This window comes from Phoca vitulina, unplaced genomic scaffold (genome assembly GCF_004348235.1).
Source record: "Phoca vitulina isolate PV1807 unplaced genomic scaffold, GSC_HSeal_1.0 scaffold34, whole genome shotgun sequence".
Lineage (NCBI taxonomy): Eukaryota > Metazoa > Chordata > Mammalia > Carnivora > Phocidae > Phoca > Phoca vitulina.
This window is the reverse complement of record NW_022589737.1, coordinates 1,172,124-1,191,970: the sequence shown is the minus strand read 5'-3', so window position 1 is coordinate 1,191,970 and position 19,847 is coordinate 1,172,124. Positions and strand designations below refer to the sequence as shown.

Below are 19,847 nucleotides of genomic sequence, written 5' to 3'. Positions count from 1 at the left end.
GGAAATGTTATCAAATTGGAATTCTAGTAAGCCCTCTAGGCTAGCTCCCTGCCATATTGTCAAGAATAGGTACAAAGAGGGGTGCGTGCGTGTGCGTGTGTGTGCGTGTGCGTGTGTGTGTATGTGTGTGCGTGCGTGTGTGTGTGTGTGTGTGTGTTGGGGGCTGGGCAGGACTCACGGAGCCTTGGTGGCCATGTTGCCAGTAGACCCAGATCTTTGTATTCGGGTCCTGTCACAACCCATCCTGCTCAGTCCGTTCACTCTGCCAGTGTCCGTTTCCGAATCCCCAGCCCTGTATGGTGAAAGAGAGTTTAGTCCGTTCCATAGGCACCTAACTAAGCCCAGGCCCTAAACCACGCACATGAAGAGCCTCTTCTGTCATTACAGGGACTGAGAGAGCAAATTGAATCGCGGGTGCCATGGCAGCATAATGACAGGAATTGAGGCAACCTGTTTAATCTTGGCTCTTTGATAACAGATCTAGGAGGTAACATTCAGAGTCTCCCTTCCCCAAGATAAGAGTAAGTAGCGGGGTGCTTCTCAGGGAAGTAGAATTTCACGGTCCCCCTCAGGGTGCCTATGAAAGGGAGTATATTCATTCCCAAGGCCCCTGCTGTGGGAGAACAGATAGCCTCTCTCGGGAAGAAAGCCCTTCCCATTCTCTTCCTCACAAAAGCTTTGTGTTTTTCCCTCCCACCACTGGCTCTTCGCTCCCATGGCTGGCCGCCTGCCGCGAGTGTTCTGCCTTTGGCTTCCATTTAACCGTCGCTGGGGCAGGAGAGCTAGACCGGAAGCCCTCATGGCCCCCGCTGCCCTCACCGTTCCTCCTTTTGTAGACCGATGAAAGCATCCTGTCCAAGGATAATGTAGTTAGAGATCTTTCACGCAGAGCCGGTTTCTGAACTGCTGTTCTAGCTTGTGATTGGGAACTTGGTATATTATTCTCATGCCCGTGCCAGTGCCCATCACAAAATTATAAAGAATCGGAATAGTTATGTGGCTAGGAATATAGGCTCTGTAGCCATATTGCCCAGTTTCAAATCCCACCTCTGCAATCACTGGCTGTGTGAACTTGGACAAGTTAACGGACTTCTCTGTTTCAGTTTTTTTCTCCTTAGGATCTGCCTTACAGAGTTGTGAGGCATGAATGAATTGATCCACAGAAAGGTTTAGAAGAGTATCTGGCTTATAGTCAATGCCCGTGAAGTGTTGGCTGCTAGTGTTGTTATTGTTACGTGGGCACTGAATGGATGTGGGAGTGTGGGAAGGTATGTGAGCAATTACAGGGAGACAGAGTCACTCCATCTTAAAGGTTCTTTATGAACCTCAAAGGGGAACGAGTACTTCAGAAAAGAAGAAGAAAATTCGGACAAAACAGGGAAGAATGAGGATCGTTTGAAATCCTGAGGAGACAAGTGTGTACGGAATCATCCCTAAAAATCTAGAATTAGAAGATGAAATCCAGAGCATGTCAGTGAAGGCTCACATGAGAAAAGTTGCCCCTCCCTACGTGATTTCACAGAGTCCCTACTTGTCATTTTAAGAATGCACACAGTTTCAAGGTCATTGGCAAGTGTGCAGTTCATTAAAGTTCCCAGCTTCTATCCAGCCTAGGAGAGGCACAAAAGGCTCCTGGCTATTTTGGGCTTTGCTGAATTTCATTTTCCCAGGCACTTGATGCGGGGACAAATCCGAAGGTCAATGCCCGCATGCTTGTTGTTGATTCTTGCAGCAGAGAATGTAACGCAGCGATGCAAGGAGTGGTCCGCTGGCCTTCCCCGTGGGTGTGGTGCTTGGAGTTTTGTCTTGGAGACAGCAAATCATGTTTGCCTCTTGGCTTTAGAATGCTACTGAGACTTGGCGTTTAGCATTAGGCTGGATTAATGAAGCTCTAATGGTGCCTGATGGAGATTGGATTATCACCCATGTTTAAGAAGCAGACTCTGAAATCCTGCTGAATGGATGTCTAATGAACACTTGATGAGTCCTCTCAAAGTGCTTTCTTGTAATTGTAGGAAAATAACGAATAAGCGGATCACCCAAGCACGGCTATGAAATTGTGTTTTCTTGAGTTCCTTCAATGTGCTTCATGACCGATTGTACACCTTGCGCAACTACGAAAAATCTCTTTGCTTCTATGCCCATAAATCATATATCATTCTGGATTTTACGTGTGTTAAGAGCACTCCCCTGTCCAGATTTCGAGTGTCTGTGCTCTTGTCCATCCTGCACTTACCTTTTCAGCATCTTACCCTGGATTTTGTCATGTTTTGAATTTGATCCATATGTATACGTAGTTGCTTATTTTTAAATGGCTGTTTCTTTATATTAGTCAATCTAAATAAAGTTTACTTTCTTAGACCTTGTTTTCATAGGTATCGCTCATGTTTGACATGCGTAGGCACCTGAGGGAGATTGCATAGAGCCCTCATTTATCATTAGGTAATATTAACTCAAGCGTCACTGGCTACCTTGGATGGCATTATTTTAGGAATTTGGTTTACTGATTTACATTAATCTCTCAGTGTTGACTCATTTGTTTATTTTCCTGTGTGTGAGAGTTTGTGACTTTAGGTAATTTCCCCTAACCCCCAAGAACTCTTTCTGAGATAAGTGAGTTAAATGACCTGAATTGTAGAAAAGGGTTTCTTATAATGCACATATCGGAATTTTTAAAAGAAATGTAATAAAGGGAACCCCATCTTCCCTCACTAAAAACCAACTGTTAGAGGGTATTTTTTTTTTTTTTAAGATTTTATTTGTTTATCTGACAGAGAGAGAGAGAACAAGTAGGCAGAGAGACAGGCAGAGGGAGAGGGAGAAGCAGGTTCCCCGCTGAGCAGGGAGCCCGATGCGGGGCTCGATCCCAGGACCCCGGGATCATGACCTGAGCCGGAGGCAGCTGCTTAACCGGCTGAGCCACCCAGGCGCCCCTGTTAGAGGGTATTGATTGATTCCTTTCATATATTTGCCTTAGAGTGTCCACGACGGAGACTTATATTGCTAGAGGGAGGCATTGTGCCACCTGTGGGCTCAATAGAGCATTTTGGGTAATAAGTAAGCAGGAATAGCATTGGCATTATCCCCTTAGCTACATTACATGTCAAGGAGTTAATTCTTGACCATTTAGATTGCAGGCCTCTGAAATTGAAATGCATCTAAACTCTATGATGGCCCTGATCTTAATGAGATTCAGCCAGAAAATCTACCCCGATATCCACCTGCCTCTATCTATCTAATCTATCTATCTATCTATCTATCTATCTATCTATCTATCTATCATGGTCTTCCTCCTTCTCTCTCAATCTTCTTTGCCCATAGGAAAGGAAAGGAAACATGGGTATTTTTTTTTAAGATTTTATTTATTTATTTGACAGAGACAAAGCGAGAGAGGGAACACAAGCAGGGGGAGTGGAAGAGGGAGAAGCAGGCTTCCCACTGAGCAGGGAGCCCAATGTGGGATTCTATCCCAGGACCCTGGGATCATGACCTGAAGCCAAAGGCAGACGCTTAATGACTGAGCCACCCAGGTGCCTCCAACATGGGCATTTCTTTCTTTTCTCTTCTTTTTTTAAAGATTTTATTTATCTATTTGACACAGAGAGAGCACAAGCAGGGAAGCGGCAGGCAGAGAGAGAAGCAGACCCCCTGCTGAGCAGGGAGCCTGATGGGGGACTCGATCCCAGGACCCTGGGATCATGACCTGAGCCGAAGGCAGACACTTAACCGACTAAGCCACCCAGTCGCCTCCAACATGGGCATTTCTTAGGTTCATGACACATCAACTATTTGGTTGAGGGGCAGATTTATTTTCAGGGGCAATTTATTTTTTGCCAGAGGTGATTTGATTGTAGACTCTACCATTTATACCTCAATGGGGAGAAAGCCCTCTTCTCTTAAGCAAGCACCTTTCATGCTGAAACCCCTGGCCAGGGTCCATTCTCTTGGCTCTTTCTCTTCTGGTAGTGCCTCTAATTCCATTTCCAAGCTGCTTTGCTCTTGCATGCTGGAAGGCAGATGATCTCAGCCTGGCACACACAGAAGCCTCTCTCCTCCACTGGCCCAGCTCTTCCTTCCTCCAGGCGGGGCCAGGCCACAGATGTGCGCTAATAAGAGCTTCTCTTTGTTTACAGGGTTTGGGATGCTCTGACAGAGAATTACATCCCTTCACTCTCAGAAGACTGGAGGGACCCAAACATGGAGGCTCTGAATGGCAACAGCTCTGATATTGAGGTACCTCTCTGGGGCCCCTTACTTAATAAGGCTTGAGAAGATGTGGATTCCAGTTAGAAAATCATTCAGTAATTCAGCAGTCTTCCCCATTAGGTAATGAAGCTCAGCAACAGCTCTAAAACCTTGCTGGGAAGGCAGGAGTTGTGGAGGAGGTGAAGAATAAGATGAGGGGACATCCAGTGTATACGAGGTGATCCAAATGGCTATCCGTAAAAAGTGTAAATGCAAATTACTCTGTGGTTGATCTGTGTCCTGCAACGTGCAAAATAAGGTGGTCTGAAGTAAGAGGAGGAGAGTGACCATAACAGGCTTCTCTTGTGTTCAAATAATAATGATTAAAAAAAAAAAATCAAGTTTTTCTATCTAAAATGAACTGTTCAGTACCACCAAAAACAAGATGGCAAATACTGATAGATTTGTGGCAAGGTCAAAGCCTGGCAAATGACCAAAGCTGGGGCCTAGACATTAGTGAGGTGGCCACTCAGTGGAGAGTGGCCAATGAGACGGTTATAGACTCAACCAAGAAGACGTTTAGCAGCTGAACCTGAGTCACATTCTGTGCTTACTGATGCCAAAGAAGAAAGTAGCCTAAAGGCTTCTGAATAAAGAGAATACTTGTTTTGAGTTGATTTGCATGGGCTAAGGAGTGACCTTTCAGAAGATCCAAATGGCCCTTCCTAGCTGAATCTACGTATAGAAAAGTAAAATCATTTAATAGCTCTGTCCTTCCTAAAAGCCGATTTCTGCCTTGCTTGGTTTTCTAGTTTCAGCTGTACAGGAAATTTGACAATTTCTTATCAGGAAGGGCTGTTACGCCCTGTGGGCTCAGCAAATGAGGGAAAGGGAGGTGGATCTCATCTTCCTAGGTCCTCCAGAATTGAGTCCAAGTAAAAGAGCAAGAGACACATTTCCCTTACTGGGCGATATTTCTGCAGATCATTGCCCCAAATAACACAGCAAAGAGATCAGCAGTTGGCTGATTTGTTGAAAAGGTGGCTGTACATCCTTAACTCTTTTAATAATTAGCAATCCAAAATTCTCAAAACCTCAAGGTTTCACTGATGGGGTAGGTCAGGTGGCGACTTTGACACTAGGAGATTTGGGACAAGCCTACTCAGTGTGAATACAGGACGCTGTGTCCCAAGTCCTGTTCTGGCTCCCGACTGCTTGTTTTCTCTTCAGGTGCTAATGTATATCCTTACCCCAGATGCAAAGGACAAGGAGGCAACCATGGAATAAATCTAATTACTGAAATAAAATCAGGTCCATCATGGTGCAAAAGGCAGATTTTGCTTTGTTATCTCTTTGGCCACCTTTCCAACTCATTTTGTAGATTAAGCCAAAGGATGTATAAGATAGCCTGCCCTTCATAAGGTCTCTAATTTATCCTCATTTGCAGATTTCCCTCAAGAGGTTTAATATTTCAGGGCAAATTAAATGACCCTGAGAAGGATGATCTTGAGTTCCACTCCTTGTGAAATTTCTTCCATCCAACCCATGGGAAAATGACAGGGTAGCAAAAGTGGATGGATTAAGGCTGTTTTATTTCATCTCCTTTATTATCGGGATTCATTACAGTAGAAGCTCTTTTAACTGACCTCAGTTTAAATGATTTGCTAGATTAACCAGCGCTCTGTATTCCTGTAAGAGAGCGGCCAACCCAGTGCCCTTGACTTGCTGAATGCACACAGCTGGTAGGCTTCTTTGAGCAAGCCCTCATAGCTCTTCTTCTACTTAAGTGGTTCATCGCCAAGAATCAGTTGTGTTTGTTCCCAAACCTCTTTATGCTTGTCCTTGTGACTCTAAGAAATGTAATCAAACATTATAGAAGCTGTTGGATTATGACAGCAAAGAGAGTCGTGTTTTGCTCTTTTAAATCAAAGTAACACATGTACATAGTCTTTTTCTTAAAAAATATTTTATTTATTTATTTGAGATAGAGCGAGAGAAAACATGAACGTGGGCGGGGGGCTGGGAGGGGAAGGGATAGAGGGAGAGGGAGATGCAGGCTCTCCACTGAGCAGGGAGCCCGATGTGGGGCTCAATCCCAGGACGCTGAGATCATGACCTGAGCTGAAGGCAGACGCTTAACCGACTGAACCACCCAGGCGCCCCACACATGTACATAGTCTTGAAAGTCAAATAATACTTTAAAAATATTATAAGACCTAAAGCCTCCCCCCCCTCCCCTGCCACCAGCAGCTCCTGAATTGTCTTTCCTTACTCCATAGAGGCAACCACTTTTATTTCTTTTGGCATATACCTCAAATTTTCTAAGTAACACATTTATATTGCTGTTCGCTTGATGATTAAAATCAACAGTTTGGGCTGTTATCTATTAACTTTATACTATAGAAGATAAGATTTAAGATTTTCACACCACCTCAAATATTCACACTTAGCCTTCCCCCTTCTAATAGAGGGTTGTCACCAATTTATAGTGAAATCAATATTAAATATATAAACTATCATAGCTATGTAAATACTATTTCTTACTGAATCATATAGTGTTGTATAAGAATATTTCTTATCTTATACAACCTTTTGTTTAACTTGGAGTAAAGAATTACCTTGTTTTTTATTTGTTTAATTTTCTGTATACCTATCTATCAGTAGTTCAACCCCAAACTCTGAGTGAAATTTAAATCTCACAATATGGTTAAAAAAACCCCAGACATTCAGGGGTGCCTGGGTGGCTTAGTTGGTTGGACGTCTGCCTTCAGCTCAGGTAGTGATCTCAGGGTCCTGGGATGGAGCCCTGCATCCGCATCAGGCTCCCTGCTCAGCGGGCAGTATGCTTCTCCCTCTGCGTCTGCCCCTCCCCGCACCTCCCTTGTGCTCTCTCTCTCTCTGTCAAATAAATAAATAAAATCTTAAAAACAAAAATCAGACATTCTATCAATTCTTTTTTTTTTTTTTTTTTGTCTTGAAAACATCCAAATGAGTACCTCCATCTTTCTACTATAAACTAGTCTGGTTGTATTCTAGATCTAGTACACGGCTATTGTCGTGGGACTTTCCTTCACTTTCAGCCCCGGGGTTCTTCCTGCCTGATTGCTGTATTTTTTTATCTTTCTGGGTATATTCCCTTGTTTTGGTGGGAAAAAAAATTCACTATATTCTTGAGAAAGGGTATAGAGGAATATGTTTTTTAGACTATAGTAGAATGTCTTTATTTTCCTGTCATATACTTGATTGAGAGTTTGATTTGATAATTATTTTAGATTGCAAATTTTTTTTTACCTGGAATTCTGAAGGCATTGTTCTCTTATCTTCCAGCTTTCCCTTGCTGTTGAGAAGCCCTCAAATCCATTCTGATTCTCCTTTTATATGTGACTCTCTTTTGGTTCTTTCTGAAAGTGTTTAGGATCTTCTTTTTTCTTTCTCATTTGAAATTTTCCATTGATGTGCCTTATAGTGAGATTCCCGCCCCCCATTCATTCTGCATTATACTTCGTGGGCCCTTTCAGCCTGGAAGCTCATGACTAAATTGTGGCATGTTTTCTTGTGTTATTTCTCTGAAGATGAATTATTTCTGTTTTCTGCCTCTATTGAGATGATTATGTATGGAGTTCTCTCCTTTATGATGTTAATGGGATAAATGACATGAATTGATTCTCAAATATTAAGTCAACCTTGCATTATTGAGATAAACCCAACTTGGTCGTGGTGTATTATTCTTTTCTTTTATTTCATTGTGTGGTTTTCTTTTTTTTCTCATAGCTTTACTGAAGGATGATTGGCATACAATAAATGGCACATTTTAAAGTTTTCAATTTGATAAGTTTTGACCATATGTATACATCCGTGAAACTATCACCACAATCAAGATATCAAGCATATCCATTAACCGCTCCCTTTCACCCCCCAATCTCCAGGCAACTCATTTCTGTCACTATAGGTTAGTTTGCATTTTCTAGAATTTTGTATAAATGGAATCATGCAGCAGATACTCTTTTTTTTTTGGTCTGGCTTTTAAAAACTCAGTATAGTTATTTAGATATTCATCCATATTTTGCTTATATCAACAGTTCACTCCTTTTTATTGCTGAGGGGTGTTCCCATTATAGAGATATACCATAATTGGCTTATTCATTCACCTGTTGATGAATATTTGGGTTGTTTGTGAATATTGTAAATAAAGCTATTATGAATATTCTTGCCTAAGTCTGTTTGTAGACCTATGTCTCCATTTCTCTTGGGTAAAAAAAACCTATGAGTGGAATGTTGGGGTCTTATGGTAAATGTATGACATTTTTAAGAATCTGCCAAACTGTTTTCCAATTTGAGAACTCCAGTTAGTCCACATCCTCACCAACACCTGTTATGGACAGCCTTTAACATTTTAGACATTGGAGTAGGTATATAGAGTACCTTGTTTTGGTTAAATTTGCACTTCCTTAGTAACATGATATTGAACATCTTTTCATGTGCTTAGTTATAATCTGTGTATCTTCTTCAGTGAATCCTTTGCCCACTGTGTATTCTTGTTAAGTTGCTATTGTTCCTTATATTAAAAGATAAAATAGGCATACTAAAATTTTAAGAGTTTATTTAAGTAAGATCAAATTGGACAGCCCCAAACCCAAAGTGCTTAGGAGTGCTCCACCAACGGGAACTAGAGGAACAACTTTTATATAGAAAAGGTGGAAGCAAAGGAAGAAAATTATTTGATTGGCTATAGCTTAAATAGTTATATTATTTGGGAAAGCCTAGCTGGCTGTTTGTGACTGGTTGTTCTTTGATTTGAATTCTTACCCTTGAGGCATTAGAGGCTTAGGTTTTGGTTTGCTTGGTAGGCTATTAAGGCATTAAAACCACCTCAGTCTAATGGCTTCCTTGTTTAATTAACACATACATTCTAGATATAGTCCTTTGTCTGATATATGTTTTTTTTTTTTTTAAAGATTTTATTTATTTATTTGACAGAGAGAGAGAGAGCGAGAGAGGGAACACAAGCAGGGGTAGTGGGAGAAGGAGAAGCAGGCTTCCCGCGGAGCAGGGAGCCCGATGCGGGGCTCGATCCCAGGACCCTGGGATCATGACCTGAGCCGAAGGCAGACGCTTAACGACTGAGCCACCCAGGCGCCCCTGTCTGATATATGCTTTATGCACATCTTTTTGTCTGTGGATTGCCTTTTAACTTTTTAAACCTATTTTGAAGGTCAAGTGTTTTTTAAATGTGATGAAGCCCAATTTGTTCCTTTTTTCTTTTTATAGTTTGTGCTTTGTGTGCAGTATTTAAGTAGTCATTCATATTTTTTTAGAAGTCGTCTAGAAGTTGTATAGTTTTAGCTCGTCTGTGGCTTATGATTCATTTCAAGTTAGTTTCTGTATATGGTGTAAGGTAAGGGTCAAAGTTCATTTGTGTGTGTGTGTGTGTGTGTGTGTGTGTGTGTGTGTCTATCCAATTGTTCTGGTACTACTAATTGGAAATATTGTTCTTTCCCTATTAAATTGTCTTGGCACCTTTGTCGAAAATCAATTGACCATATATGTGTGGATCTATTTCTGAATTCTTTATTCTGTTTCGTTGATGTATGTCTATCTCTATGCCGATACCATGCTGTCATCATTACTATAGCTTTGTGACAAGTCTTGACATAAAGTAGTACAGCTGCTGACCCTTGAACAACACGGGTTTAAACTGTGTGAGCCCACTTACATGTGGATATTTTGGGGGAAAAACAGTACTGTACTATAAATGTGTTTTCTCTTCCTTATCATTTTCTTCATAACATTTTTTTTCTCTCAAGCTTACTTTATTGTAAGAATACAGTATATAATACATATAAAATACCAAATATGTGTTAATCAGCTGTCTATACTATCAGTAAGGTTTCTGTCAACGTAACCAGTAGTTAAGTTTTGGTGGAGTCAGAAGTTATATGTGGATTTTTGACAGCGCCGGGCATCCGCACCCCGAGGGTCATTGTTCTAGGGTCAACTAGTATATGTCTTTCAACTTTGTTCTTTTTTTTTTGAAGTTGTTTTGGCTATTTTTGGTCCTTTGCATTTCCATATAAATTTTGGAATCAGCTAATTAATTCCTCTAAGTTGCTGGAAATTCAACTTGTGATGTGTTAAATCCATAGATCAATTTATATATGTAGATCAATTTATATGTTAATGTGGTGAATTACATGAATTGATTTTCAAATATTAAACCAACCTTTCATTCTTAAGATAAACCCCACTTAGTCATGATATAGTATCCATTTTATATAATGTGGGATTTGATTTGCTAATATTTTATTAAAGATTTTTGTGTCTCTGTTCACAAGGAATCTTTTTCTGTAATTTTCTTGTAATGTCACAACATGAATTGGGAATTTTTCTTTCTCTAGTTTCTGAAAGAGTTTGTCTTAGATTCGTATTATTTCTCCCTTACATGTTTGGTAGACTACACCAGCGAAACCATCTGGACCAGGGGTTTTCTCTGTGGAAGGTTTTTGATGATGCATTCAATTTCTTAAATAAATATAGGAGTGTTCAGATTTTCTGTTTCTTCCTTCAGTTGATTTTGGTAAATAGTGTTTTTCATGGAATTTTTTCTTTTAATCTAAGTAATTGAAGTATTGACCTTCTGTTCCTCCAGTTGATTTTGGTAGTGTTTTTCAGGAAATTTTTTCATGTAATCTAATTAATTGAAGTATTGACCACAAAGTTGTTTATGATATGCTCTTATTATTTTAATGTTAGTAAGATCTACAGGCCTTACTATAGTGATATTCTCCTTTTTATTTCTGATCTGCTAATTTGTGTTTTCTTCTCCTTCTCTCCCTCTCCTTCCCCTCTTCTCTCTTCAGTCTAGTTATGGGTTTATCACTTTTTTTTGTGGAGGGGGGGTTATCACTTTTATTAATCTCTCCAGAGAACCACTCTTGGTTTCTTTTTTTCCTCTGTTGTTTGTTCATTTTCTCATCTGTTGATTTCTTTCCTTAACTTTATTATTTCCTTCCTTATACTTACTAGGGTCTTACTAAGCCTTTTAAGGTGGGAGCTTAGATCAGATTTTAAACTTTAAAAATAATTGTCTTTGTCCACCCAGGCTGCTGTAACAAAATACTACAGACAGGGTGGCTTATAAACAACAGAAATTTATTTCTCACAGTTAAGGAGCCTGGACATCCAAGATCAGGGTGCCAGCATGATTAGGTTCTGGAAAAGGTGCTCTTCTGGCTTGCAGACTGCCAGTTTCTGGCTGTGTTCTTACATGGTACAAGGAATCTCAGGAGCTCTGTGGAGCCTCTTTTATAAAGTACCAATCCCATTCATGAGGGCTCTACCTTTATGACCTAAGCAAATCCCTGAGGCCCCACCTCTTAATACCATCACGTTGGGCATTAAGATATCAACAAATGAATTTTGGGAGGACACAAGCATTCAGACCAGCAACAACATTAAGCACCTTAAAATAATAAAATTTCCTTTAAGCATTGCTTTACCTGAATCCCACAATTTTAAGATGGTATGTTTTTACTAACCTCAGTTTGAAATATTTTCTAATTTCTCTTGTAATTTCTTCTTTGACCTATGGGTTATTTAGATGTATGTTACTTAATTTCAAAATGTTTGGGGATTTTATAGTTATCATTTTGTATTGATTTCTGATTTAATCTTATCAGAGAACACAATCTGTACAAATTCAATCTTTTATATTGGGATTGATATATAGCCCAGCATATGTTGTATCTTAGGAATGCATTATGTGCCATTGAAAAGCATGTATAATCTGTAATTATTGGTTGTAATGTTCTGTAAAGGTCAACTAGATTAAGTTGGTTTATAGTATTGTTGAATTCTCCTAGCTCTTAACTGATTTTTTTGTCTGTTTATCCATTACAATTTATTTTTTTGTTTTAAGTTTTATTATTGAAGTATAGTTGATGTACAATGTTAAATTAATTCTCTTTTCAGGTGCACAACATAGTGAGTTGACAATTCTATACATTATGCAATGCTTAACCATGATAAGTGTAGTTACCATCTGTCGTCAAACAATATTATTACGATATTATCGACTATATTCCCTTTGCTATACTTTAAATCTCCATGATTGATTGATTGATTAATTTTAAGTAAGCTCTACACCCAACATGGGGCTTGAACTCACGACCCTGAGATCAAGAGTCACATGCTGTACCAACTGAACCAGCCAGGTGCCCCTTGATTTATTTATTTTATAACTGAAAGTTTGTACCTCTTAACCCTCTTCAGCTGTTTTGCCCATGCCTCTCCCCACCACCCTTCCCTCTGGCAATCACTAGTTTGTTCTCTGTATTTATAAGTATTTCTATTTTTGTTTGTTTTGTCTTTTAGATTACACATATACGTGAAATCATGGTATTTGCCTTTCTCTGTCTGGTTTATTTCACTTAGCATAATACCCTCTGGGTCCATTCATGGTGTCACAAATGGCAAAATCTCATTCTTTTTTATGGTTGAATAATATTCCATTATATATAGATATATATGTCACATCTTCTTTATCCATTCATCTATCAATGGACACTTGGGCTGCTTTCATATCTTGGCTATTGTAAATAATGCTGCAATAAATGTAGGGGTGCATATTTTTTTTTGAATTAATGTTTTCATTTTCTTTGGGTAAATACCCGGTAGTGTAATTACTAGATTGTATCATGTTTCTATCAATCCTTTTACTTTTCACCTGTGTCTTTGTTTATTTTTTCTAAGATTTTAAAAATTTATTTATTTGACAGAGAGAGACACAGCGAGAGAGGGAACACAAGCAGGGGGAGTGGGAGAGGGAGAAGCAGGCTTCCCGCTGAGCAGGGAGCCAAATGTGGGGCTCGATCCCAGGACCCTGGGATCATGACCTGAGCGAAGGCAGATGATTAATGACTGAGCCACCCAGGCACCCCTGTCTTTATGTTTAATGTGTGTCTTTTATAGATTGCATACAGTTAAATCTTTTATGTTTAGTCTGACAATGATGATCTATGCTTTTTGTTTATTGAGTTTAGTTCATCTGCATAGTATTCAGTTCATTAGCATTTAAAGTAACTTTAATAATTTGTGTTTAGGGGTATGATCTTGCATTTCTATTTGTCCTGTCTGGGTTTTTTGTTGTTGTTGTTCCTCTGTCCCAACTTCCTTGCCTTCTTTTGTGTTAATCAAATTTTCTTGGTATTCCATTTTCTTTCTTCCATTGGATTTTATTATTTTTATTTTTTAAAGATTTTGTTTATTTATTTGACAGAGAGAGAGAGCAAGCACAAGCAGGGGGAGTGGCAGGGCAGAGGGAGAGGGAGAAGCAGATTCCCCACAGAGCAGGGAGCCAGATGTGGGGCTCGATCTCGCGACCCTGGGATCATGACTTGAGGCCATGGCAGACACTTAACAGACTGAACCACCCAGGCACTCCCTCTTCCATTGGATTTTAGCTATACCTCTTTGTGTGCTTGTTTTTTGCTTGTTTTGTTTTCATTTTTTACTGACTGCTCTAAGAATTACACTCTGCATTATTAAGTTATCATAGTCTATTTAGGATTCATATTATGCTACTTCACATAAAATGTAAAACACTTTCAACAGTGTAAGTGTATTCCCGTCATCCTTTGTGCTATTGTTGTCATATAATTTACATCAATCCACATTCGTACCCCACAACACAAATTATTATTTTTGCTCTAGACAGTTAGTTGTCTTTTAAAGAAATTAGGAGAAGGAAAAAACATAATTTTTTTATATTTACCATTTCTGGTGTTATTTATTTCTTCCTGTAAATCTGATTTTTAAGCATTTTTTTTCAGGCCAAAAAACTCTATAATATTTCTTATAGTGTTAGTTCACAGGTGACAGATTCTCAGCTTTCATTTATTTCATGTTTTCCCTTCTTTCAATGATCACAGCCTTGCACTGTCTGTGCCCAGTGCCTCAAAACAATCGGCTCTTAGATTTATAGTTGTATGTGGCAGGGAAAGTCCAGTACTAGCTACTCTTTTGTGGCTGAAAGAGGCCATCTCTTCTGTTTTTGCTTTTCAGAATTCCTTTATTCAAGTGTTGGACTTAAACTGATCTTTTGCTTTTTCTCCCCTCCCATTCTCTATCTACTTATTTTCTTTTACTCTCTAGGTGATTTTCCCAGCCTTATCTTCAGCTCTTCTACTGAAAATACAAATTTTGCTACCATAATTTTGATTTCTAAGAGCTCTTTCTTGTTGTTTTTTAAAATTAATTCTACTAAACAGGCCATGTTTCAAGGAAGCAATGTTTTCTTGGTATCCCTCTGAGTGCAGTAATGATAGGAAGGAGTCTCTCCTGCCCTCTGTATAGCTTTTGATTTACCTTTCCTACGTATTTGTTTTAGTCCCTGTTTTTCATGTCGGGGATTGTCTGCAAATGTTTGACAATCCTTGGGCATATTTAAAAGTGAGGCTAGACTCACAGAGATCTTCCTGTGGGGACAGGGCTTGTCTCCTATTGCCCCCCACTGTAATGATCAGGAAGGACCTGGTCATTTTGTTAGGAGACCCCAAATATTGGCATGTATCTGTACGTCTTTTATTTGCACAGTGAAACAGAAATGTATTGACCACTAAGTGGAGTCCTCCAGTGTTTTGCTTGAGGAGGATAAGCTTGACTGCCAGCATCCTTGGAGCCTAATCAGGGCAGGAGGCTGAGGGTCTTGGGTAGACTTTCACTTAATCCCTCTGTTTTCGGCAAGATCCCTCACCCCTGCTTTCAGGTGGGCTGGTGTCTCTTAGGTCCAAGTCCTCCTTCGCTCAGCCTTTCCGAAGTGAAACCTCCACCTCTTTTCATGGTGAGAGGGTAGTAGTTGTCTTTCTTCATGGGAGAGGAGAAGAGACTTGGGGTCTCACTGCTCCTATGAAGAATCCTGGCAGATCCTTCCTTTTGCAGCCCCACCTCCCAGTGCCCCCGAAGTCTCCAATTCTAGAGTCTTTCAGCATTTTTGGGGGTGAAAACACATACTTTGGGAAGCTTTCTCCCATAGGGCTTAACCCTCTAGCCTGCTAGCTCAGCATCTGCTTTCTAGCATCTTGTTCGCTGTTGTCTTTCCTCGGGTTTGTTTTGTCCTTGCAGGATATTCTCTTTCGGTCCTTTTGCTCTCACTTTAGTAGGGTTTCAGAAGGAAGAGGAGATAAATGTGTGCTCAATCACCTATGTATTTTCCTTCTGCTATTAAAAAAATGGAGGGCACCTGGGTGGCTCAGTTGGTTAAGAATCTGCCTCCGGTTCAGGTCATGATCCCAGGGTCCTGGGATCGAGTCCCACATCCAGCTCCAGGCTTCTCCCTCTCCCTGTGTGCTCTCCCTCTCTCTCTCTTTCTTGCTCTTGCTGTCTCTCAGATAAATAAATAAAATCTTTTTAAAAAGATGGAAACGGGGCCCATTTAAAAAAGGGTGTTCTGATGTGGATGGTAGAAGACAGTGTGGAACCTCTATTCAGAGGCCCATTGTGGAGAAAAAGGCATTGACCTTACATTAGGAGGTTGGGGGAAAAATCAGTATATTCTTTTATTTTTAGGTCAAAATAATATGCTCAAGCTATGTAGTATTATTATTTACAACTCTCCACATTTATTGGGTTTTTCAATTAATCAATATTCTGTTCCTGACTTATATAAAAGATAGTCTCTTTTATCCCTGCAACTGTAATTAACAGCAGGTGGTGGTTGTCTTGGACAAGAGGAAAAAAAGTCCAGGACAGTGAGTTCAACGCTTCTGTTTTCCAGGTCACTGAGCAGCTAAGTTGACTGTGGAGGTGGACTGACCGTAGGAGGGCATGGTGCGACCATTCCTCCCTCTTTCATTTGTTCATTAAGTCTTTCACGAAACGTCTGTCGTCTACATGCTGTTTGCTGTGCTCTGGTGCGTCTCCCTGTGGGGATTCAGAGGCGCTGACTTAACCCCACACAGATGTTTCCTGGTTGTTCACAAGCATGGAGGGATATTGTTATCCTTTCCCCGGGCTGGGTGCATGTCGTGGATTTTTTTTTTTTTTTAACTTGTTGACTGAAGGTGAAAATGGATCTTCGTTCTCTTAATTTTGGTCAGGAAGGCAACCACCTATGTGGAACAATTGTGATAAGGGGAGGGAAATACAATGGGGTAGAGACTCCCTTTCTCGTGAATAGAATCATCTGGATTGCTCTGACAAGAGACGCTGGTTAATAGTCACTTTCGAACACAAGGACTCAGTGTCATTTTAGTCCTCACTCAGACTGCTGTTCCGCAAGATTTAGCAGCATGGTAGGCCCCAGGGAAGGTTCCCTCACTTATTGCCAAGCTTTAAGCGACCACATCACAGCCTTAAAGGCACACCCTTTAGGGAAAGCAGAAGGCAGAAACAGCTTGCCGAGGAGGATGGCCAGACCTGTTCTGGCTCTTGGTCTTCTTTCCTCCGTTCGGGAAAGAAGTCACTTGGAAGGATGATTTTTCTTGGAAGAGTCATAGTTCACTTCTACGGTGTGGAACCAACTTGAGTTTCAGCTTACACAGAAATTCAGCCCTGAATGACCTGGCCTGAAGGTTGTTTGTGGCTCTAGCCTTCCCATTGTCACACGAGAGGCTAAAGAAACTCCCTATGGTGATTTCTAGGTCTCTGGCATATGTTAAGAATAGGAGGATCCATATACTTGTCCACCTGCATAAGTGTGTGTGTGTGTGTGTGTGTGTAAATCATATAATCCTATCCATATACACAACTGCCATCATTTTTCAAAATTCCTTCTTTTTTCCCCCTGTTAGTCCCCATCCAGCTTTACACTCTCTGCACTAGATATTGTCCCGGTAACGAAGGGCAGGTAGGGATTCTGTTAAGTGGCATTTGTAAGGCAAGAGGGCTCATTGAGAAGTGACAGAAGCGGTTGGGGTGGAAGAGAGTCTGCTAGGACTGGAGGAAATGTGGGAGGAGCACTAGAGGGGGTGCAGAAGGATGAGAGCCTCAGACCCAAGACCTGGAGACCGGAGACCGAAAGTTAGAGAGGGTGGAGGAAAGGTCAGGGACAGGGTGGATGTGGTGAAGCAGGCTGGGAATAATCCACACAGGGAAAGGGAAGGAGCCGGGGCTTTCTTTAAGTACCTTGTGTTTGCTTCTCCTTTTATTTTAGTTTTTAGTGGCAGACTTCTGAGGTCTGAGAAAATGTGGGGTAGGTGCAGCTCCCACAATCCTAGGAACTCAGGGCAACTTGTCAGTGATTATAGGTGATTCTCAGGTCTTTTTTCACAAGCCTGACAAGTCAGACCTGTAGGCTTTGTGCCAGGGACAGGGAGAGGAGAGAAAGCTCTAAGAGACATCCACGCCACTGCTCAGTTTCGCTAACATTTAAACAACAAGAAGAGTCTATCCCTAGAAGCTCCCTCCCTGCCTTCCACCAGGAACTCAGAGGGAAGACCTCGTGAGGGGGGACGGTTTAGCTCAATGATGCAGTATTAACAGTCAGTGAAAATTGGCCATATCTCAGAAGACATAAACCTTCCATCTTTAGAATACACTTACTGTCAAAAAAAAAAAAAAATTCCGGTTATAGACTAACACTTGCTTATAAAAAAGAATCCAAACAGAAAGCAAGGAACTCTCACTTCCAGCACAGGCCTTTCTGGCCCCGAGGAAGTTTGCCCTAGGAGTGTAGTCATGAACAAACTGTGGCTCCAGGAGCTTCGTTCTGCAGAGTTCTGGGAGTGCGGAAGCCAGGCGGCTACCACAGGTGGTAGACTTGGCAGAGAGAGGAGCATATGGGCTCACCAGCAGAAATAGATGTCACCATCTGGTGCACGAGCCCCTCAGCAGATCCCATTACCTCCCTGCCCTACCCCTATCCAGGTGGAGTGCAGATGGCATTTAAGATACATTTGATTAATTTTTTTAATGACAGAGTCCTGGTTTTAAGCAAACGTAGATAGAAGGTGATGTGTTTTGTTAGGGGTGTCTGCCCAAGGTGGCGCTCAAAGAATAGGGGAGAAGTTTCTGAGGATAGCCCATCTCTGACATGATTGCTTGGGATGGAACTGGGTGTCTTCTCTTCTAACAGTAGAAGTGTAATCCCTGGGAAAGAGGCAGATCAGCATGCCAGCTATCGATGAGCAAGTAAAAATTGATTCCTGGATGGGAGGTGTCTCTGCCGAAAGACTTCCTGGAGGCACTCCTCCCCAGCCCCTATATGACTTTCAAATTCGACTTCCGGACATAGACAGATTGTTGGGTGGTTTAGTGGTTTATTTTGTGCAGGATTTGAACATAAATGCCAGACTGTGGCCGTTTGGGATATGGTCAGGAAAGCCAGATGTGCTGTGGATATCTTGTTGGATTGCAACATCTAGAATCTCAATGGTTGTGAACCTTCAGAATCTTACTTGGCACTATGGAATCTTGGAGGAATGGGGCACCTGTTTCAATGCTGTTGTTGTTGTTTTGTCTGTGCCTCAGTTCACGTGATCAGGTTGTTCCGTGGCACGTCTCGTGTAGATTCGCTGCACCCTTCAGCGGCCGTGACACCATGCCTAGATTCCAGTCACAGGGTGGCCTTGCATCCAGTTCTAAAAGCTTGACTCTTTGGACTGGAACAACCCACTCCTTAAAATGCCTCATACAGTAAACTCTGGAAGCTAACCCCCAGATTGAAAGTCCTTGTCTAAATAAGAGAGCCTTCGCTGCTGGAATTGGTTGCGGTATCACCCACCTTGGGAAGGTTCCTTGTTCATGCAGGGATGACCTGTCTGTGGGCTGAAGAACAGTGCTCCTTCCTTCGAGTCAGACATCCCTTGCTGGACTCAGGGCTGCATGCTGGGCAGAAAGGGTGTGTTTGGAATCGGATGAAACTCTGGGCATCTCTTCAGATTCCCTCCTTACACAGTGGATGGCCGGAGGGGCCTCTCAGTCCGTGTCTGTTCTAGAGACCAGACAGTAAAGAGGACCCTAGTTCTGCTGATGATCAATCAGAATTCCACCCCCCCCCCCCCCTTCAGATCCATGAGAAAGAAGAGGAAGAGTTCAATGAGAAGAGTGAACATGATTCTGGTATCAATGAGGAGCCTCTACTCACAGCAGATCAGGTATGAATATTTCTCTTGGTTCTTGGGACTTTTTGTTCTTTGGATCAAGAAAAAGTCTAAGTACATACTTGTCTGTCCGTTTAAAGCAGAAGACAAATATATGGTCTCGTGGTTGCCTGGGTCGATGACTTGGAGTGTCTTTGATAAGGGATTTCATGTCTCTCTAGGCCTCAGTTTACCCGCCTGCAGTAAACTGGAACATAGTTCCTGACACTCGGGTTGGGCGGGGCTCATGTTTGATTATAGGCCTGGTGTTGACGGGCTTCACTTCTTGCTAAGCCTCTGAGTGTAATCTCATTAAGAGTCAAGACACCGAAATGAGGGTCCCAAATACCTATTCTCGCAAAAATAGAAGTGACAGTTGAGGCTTTTGTATGGTGGGTATTTTCTCATATTTCATAGAACACCCAAAATGTTGAGCCTTCCAAAAGGAGTCTTAATGGACAGTTGTGTCTTTGTTAAAAAAAGAAAGTAGTGCTTGACATTTGATTGAATTAATTATATTTTGGCTTTAGTCATTTATTACTTAGCGGGGAATAATCTTGGGTCTCTGGATTCTTTTTTCAACTTTTC

At 41.3% G+C, this 19,847-nt stretch overlaps 1 protein-coding gene across 3 annotated transcripts in view; it reads left to right on the top strand.

Moving 5' to 3' along the window:
* FEZ1 (fasciculation and elongation protein zeta 1) overlaps positions 1-19,847 on the top strand; it is a 43,857-nt gene that overhangs the window by 10,474 nt on the left and 13,536 nt on the right. For 2 of the 3 annotated variants that reach the window (XM_032426221.1, XM_032426222.1), the window contains exons 3-4: positions 4,134-4,233; positions 19,188-19,274. In XM_032426221.1, coding sequence (XP_032282112.1) covers positions 4,134-4,233; positions 19,188-19,274 — 187 coding nt within the window. The remainder of the gene's footprint in view (positions 1-4,133; positions 4,234-19,187; positions 19,275-19,847) is intronic. The other variant, XM_032426223.1, reaches the window with a different exon arrangement.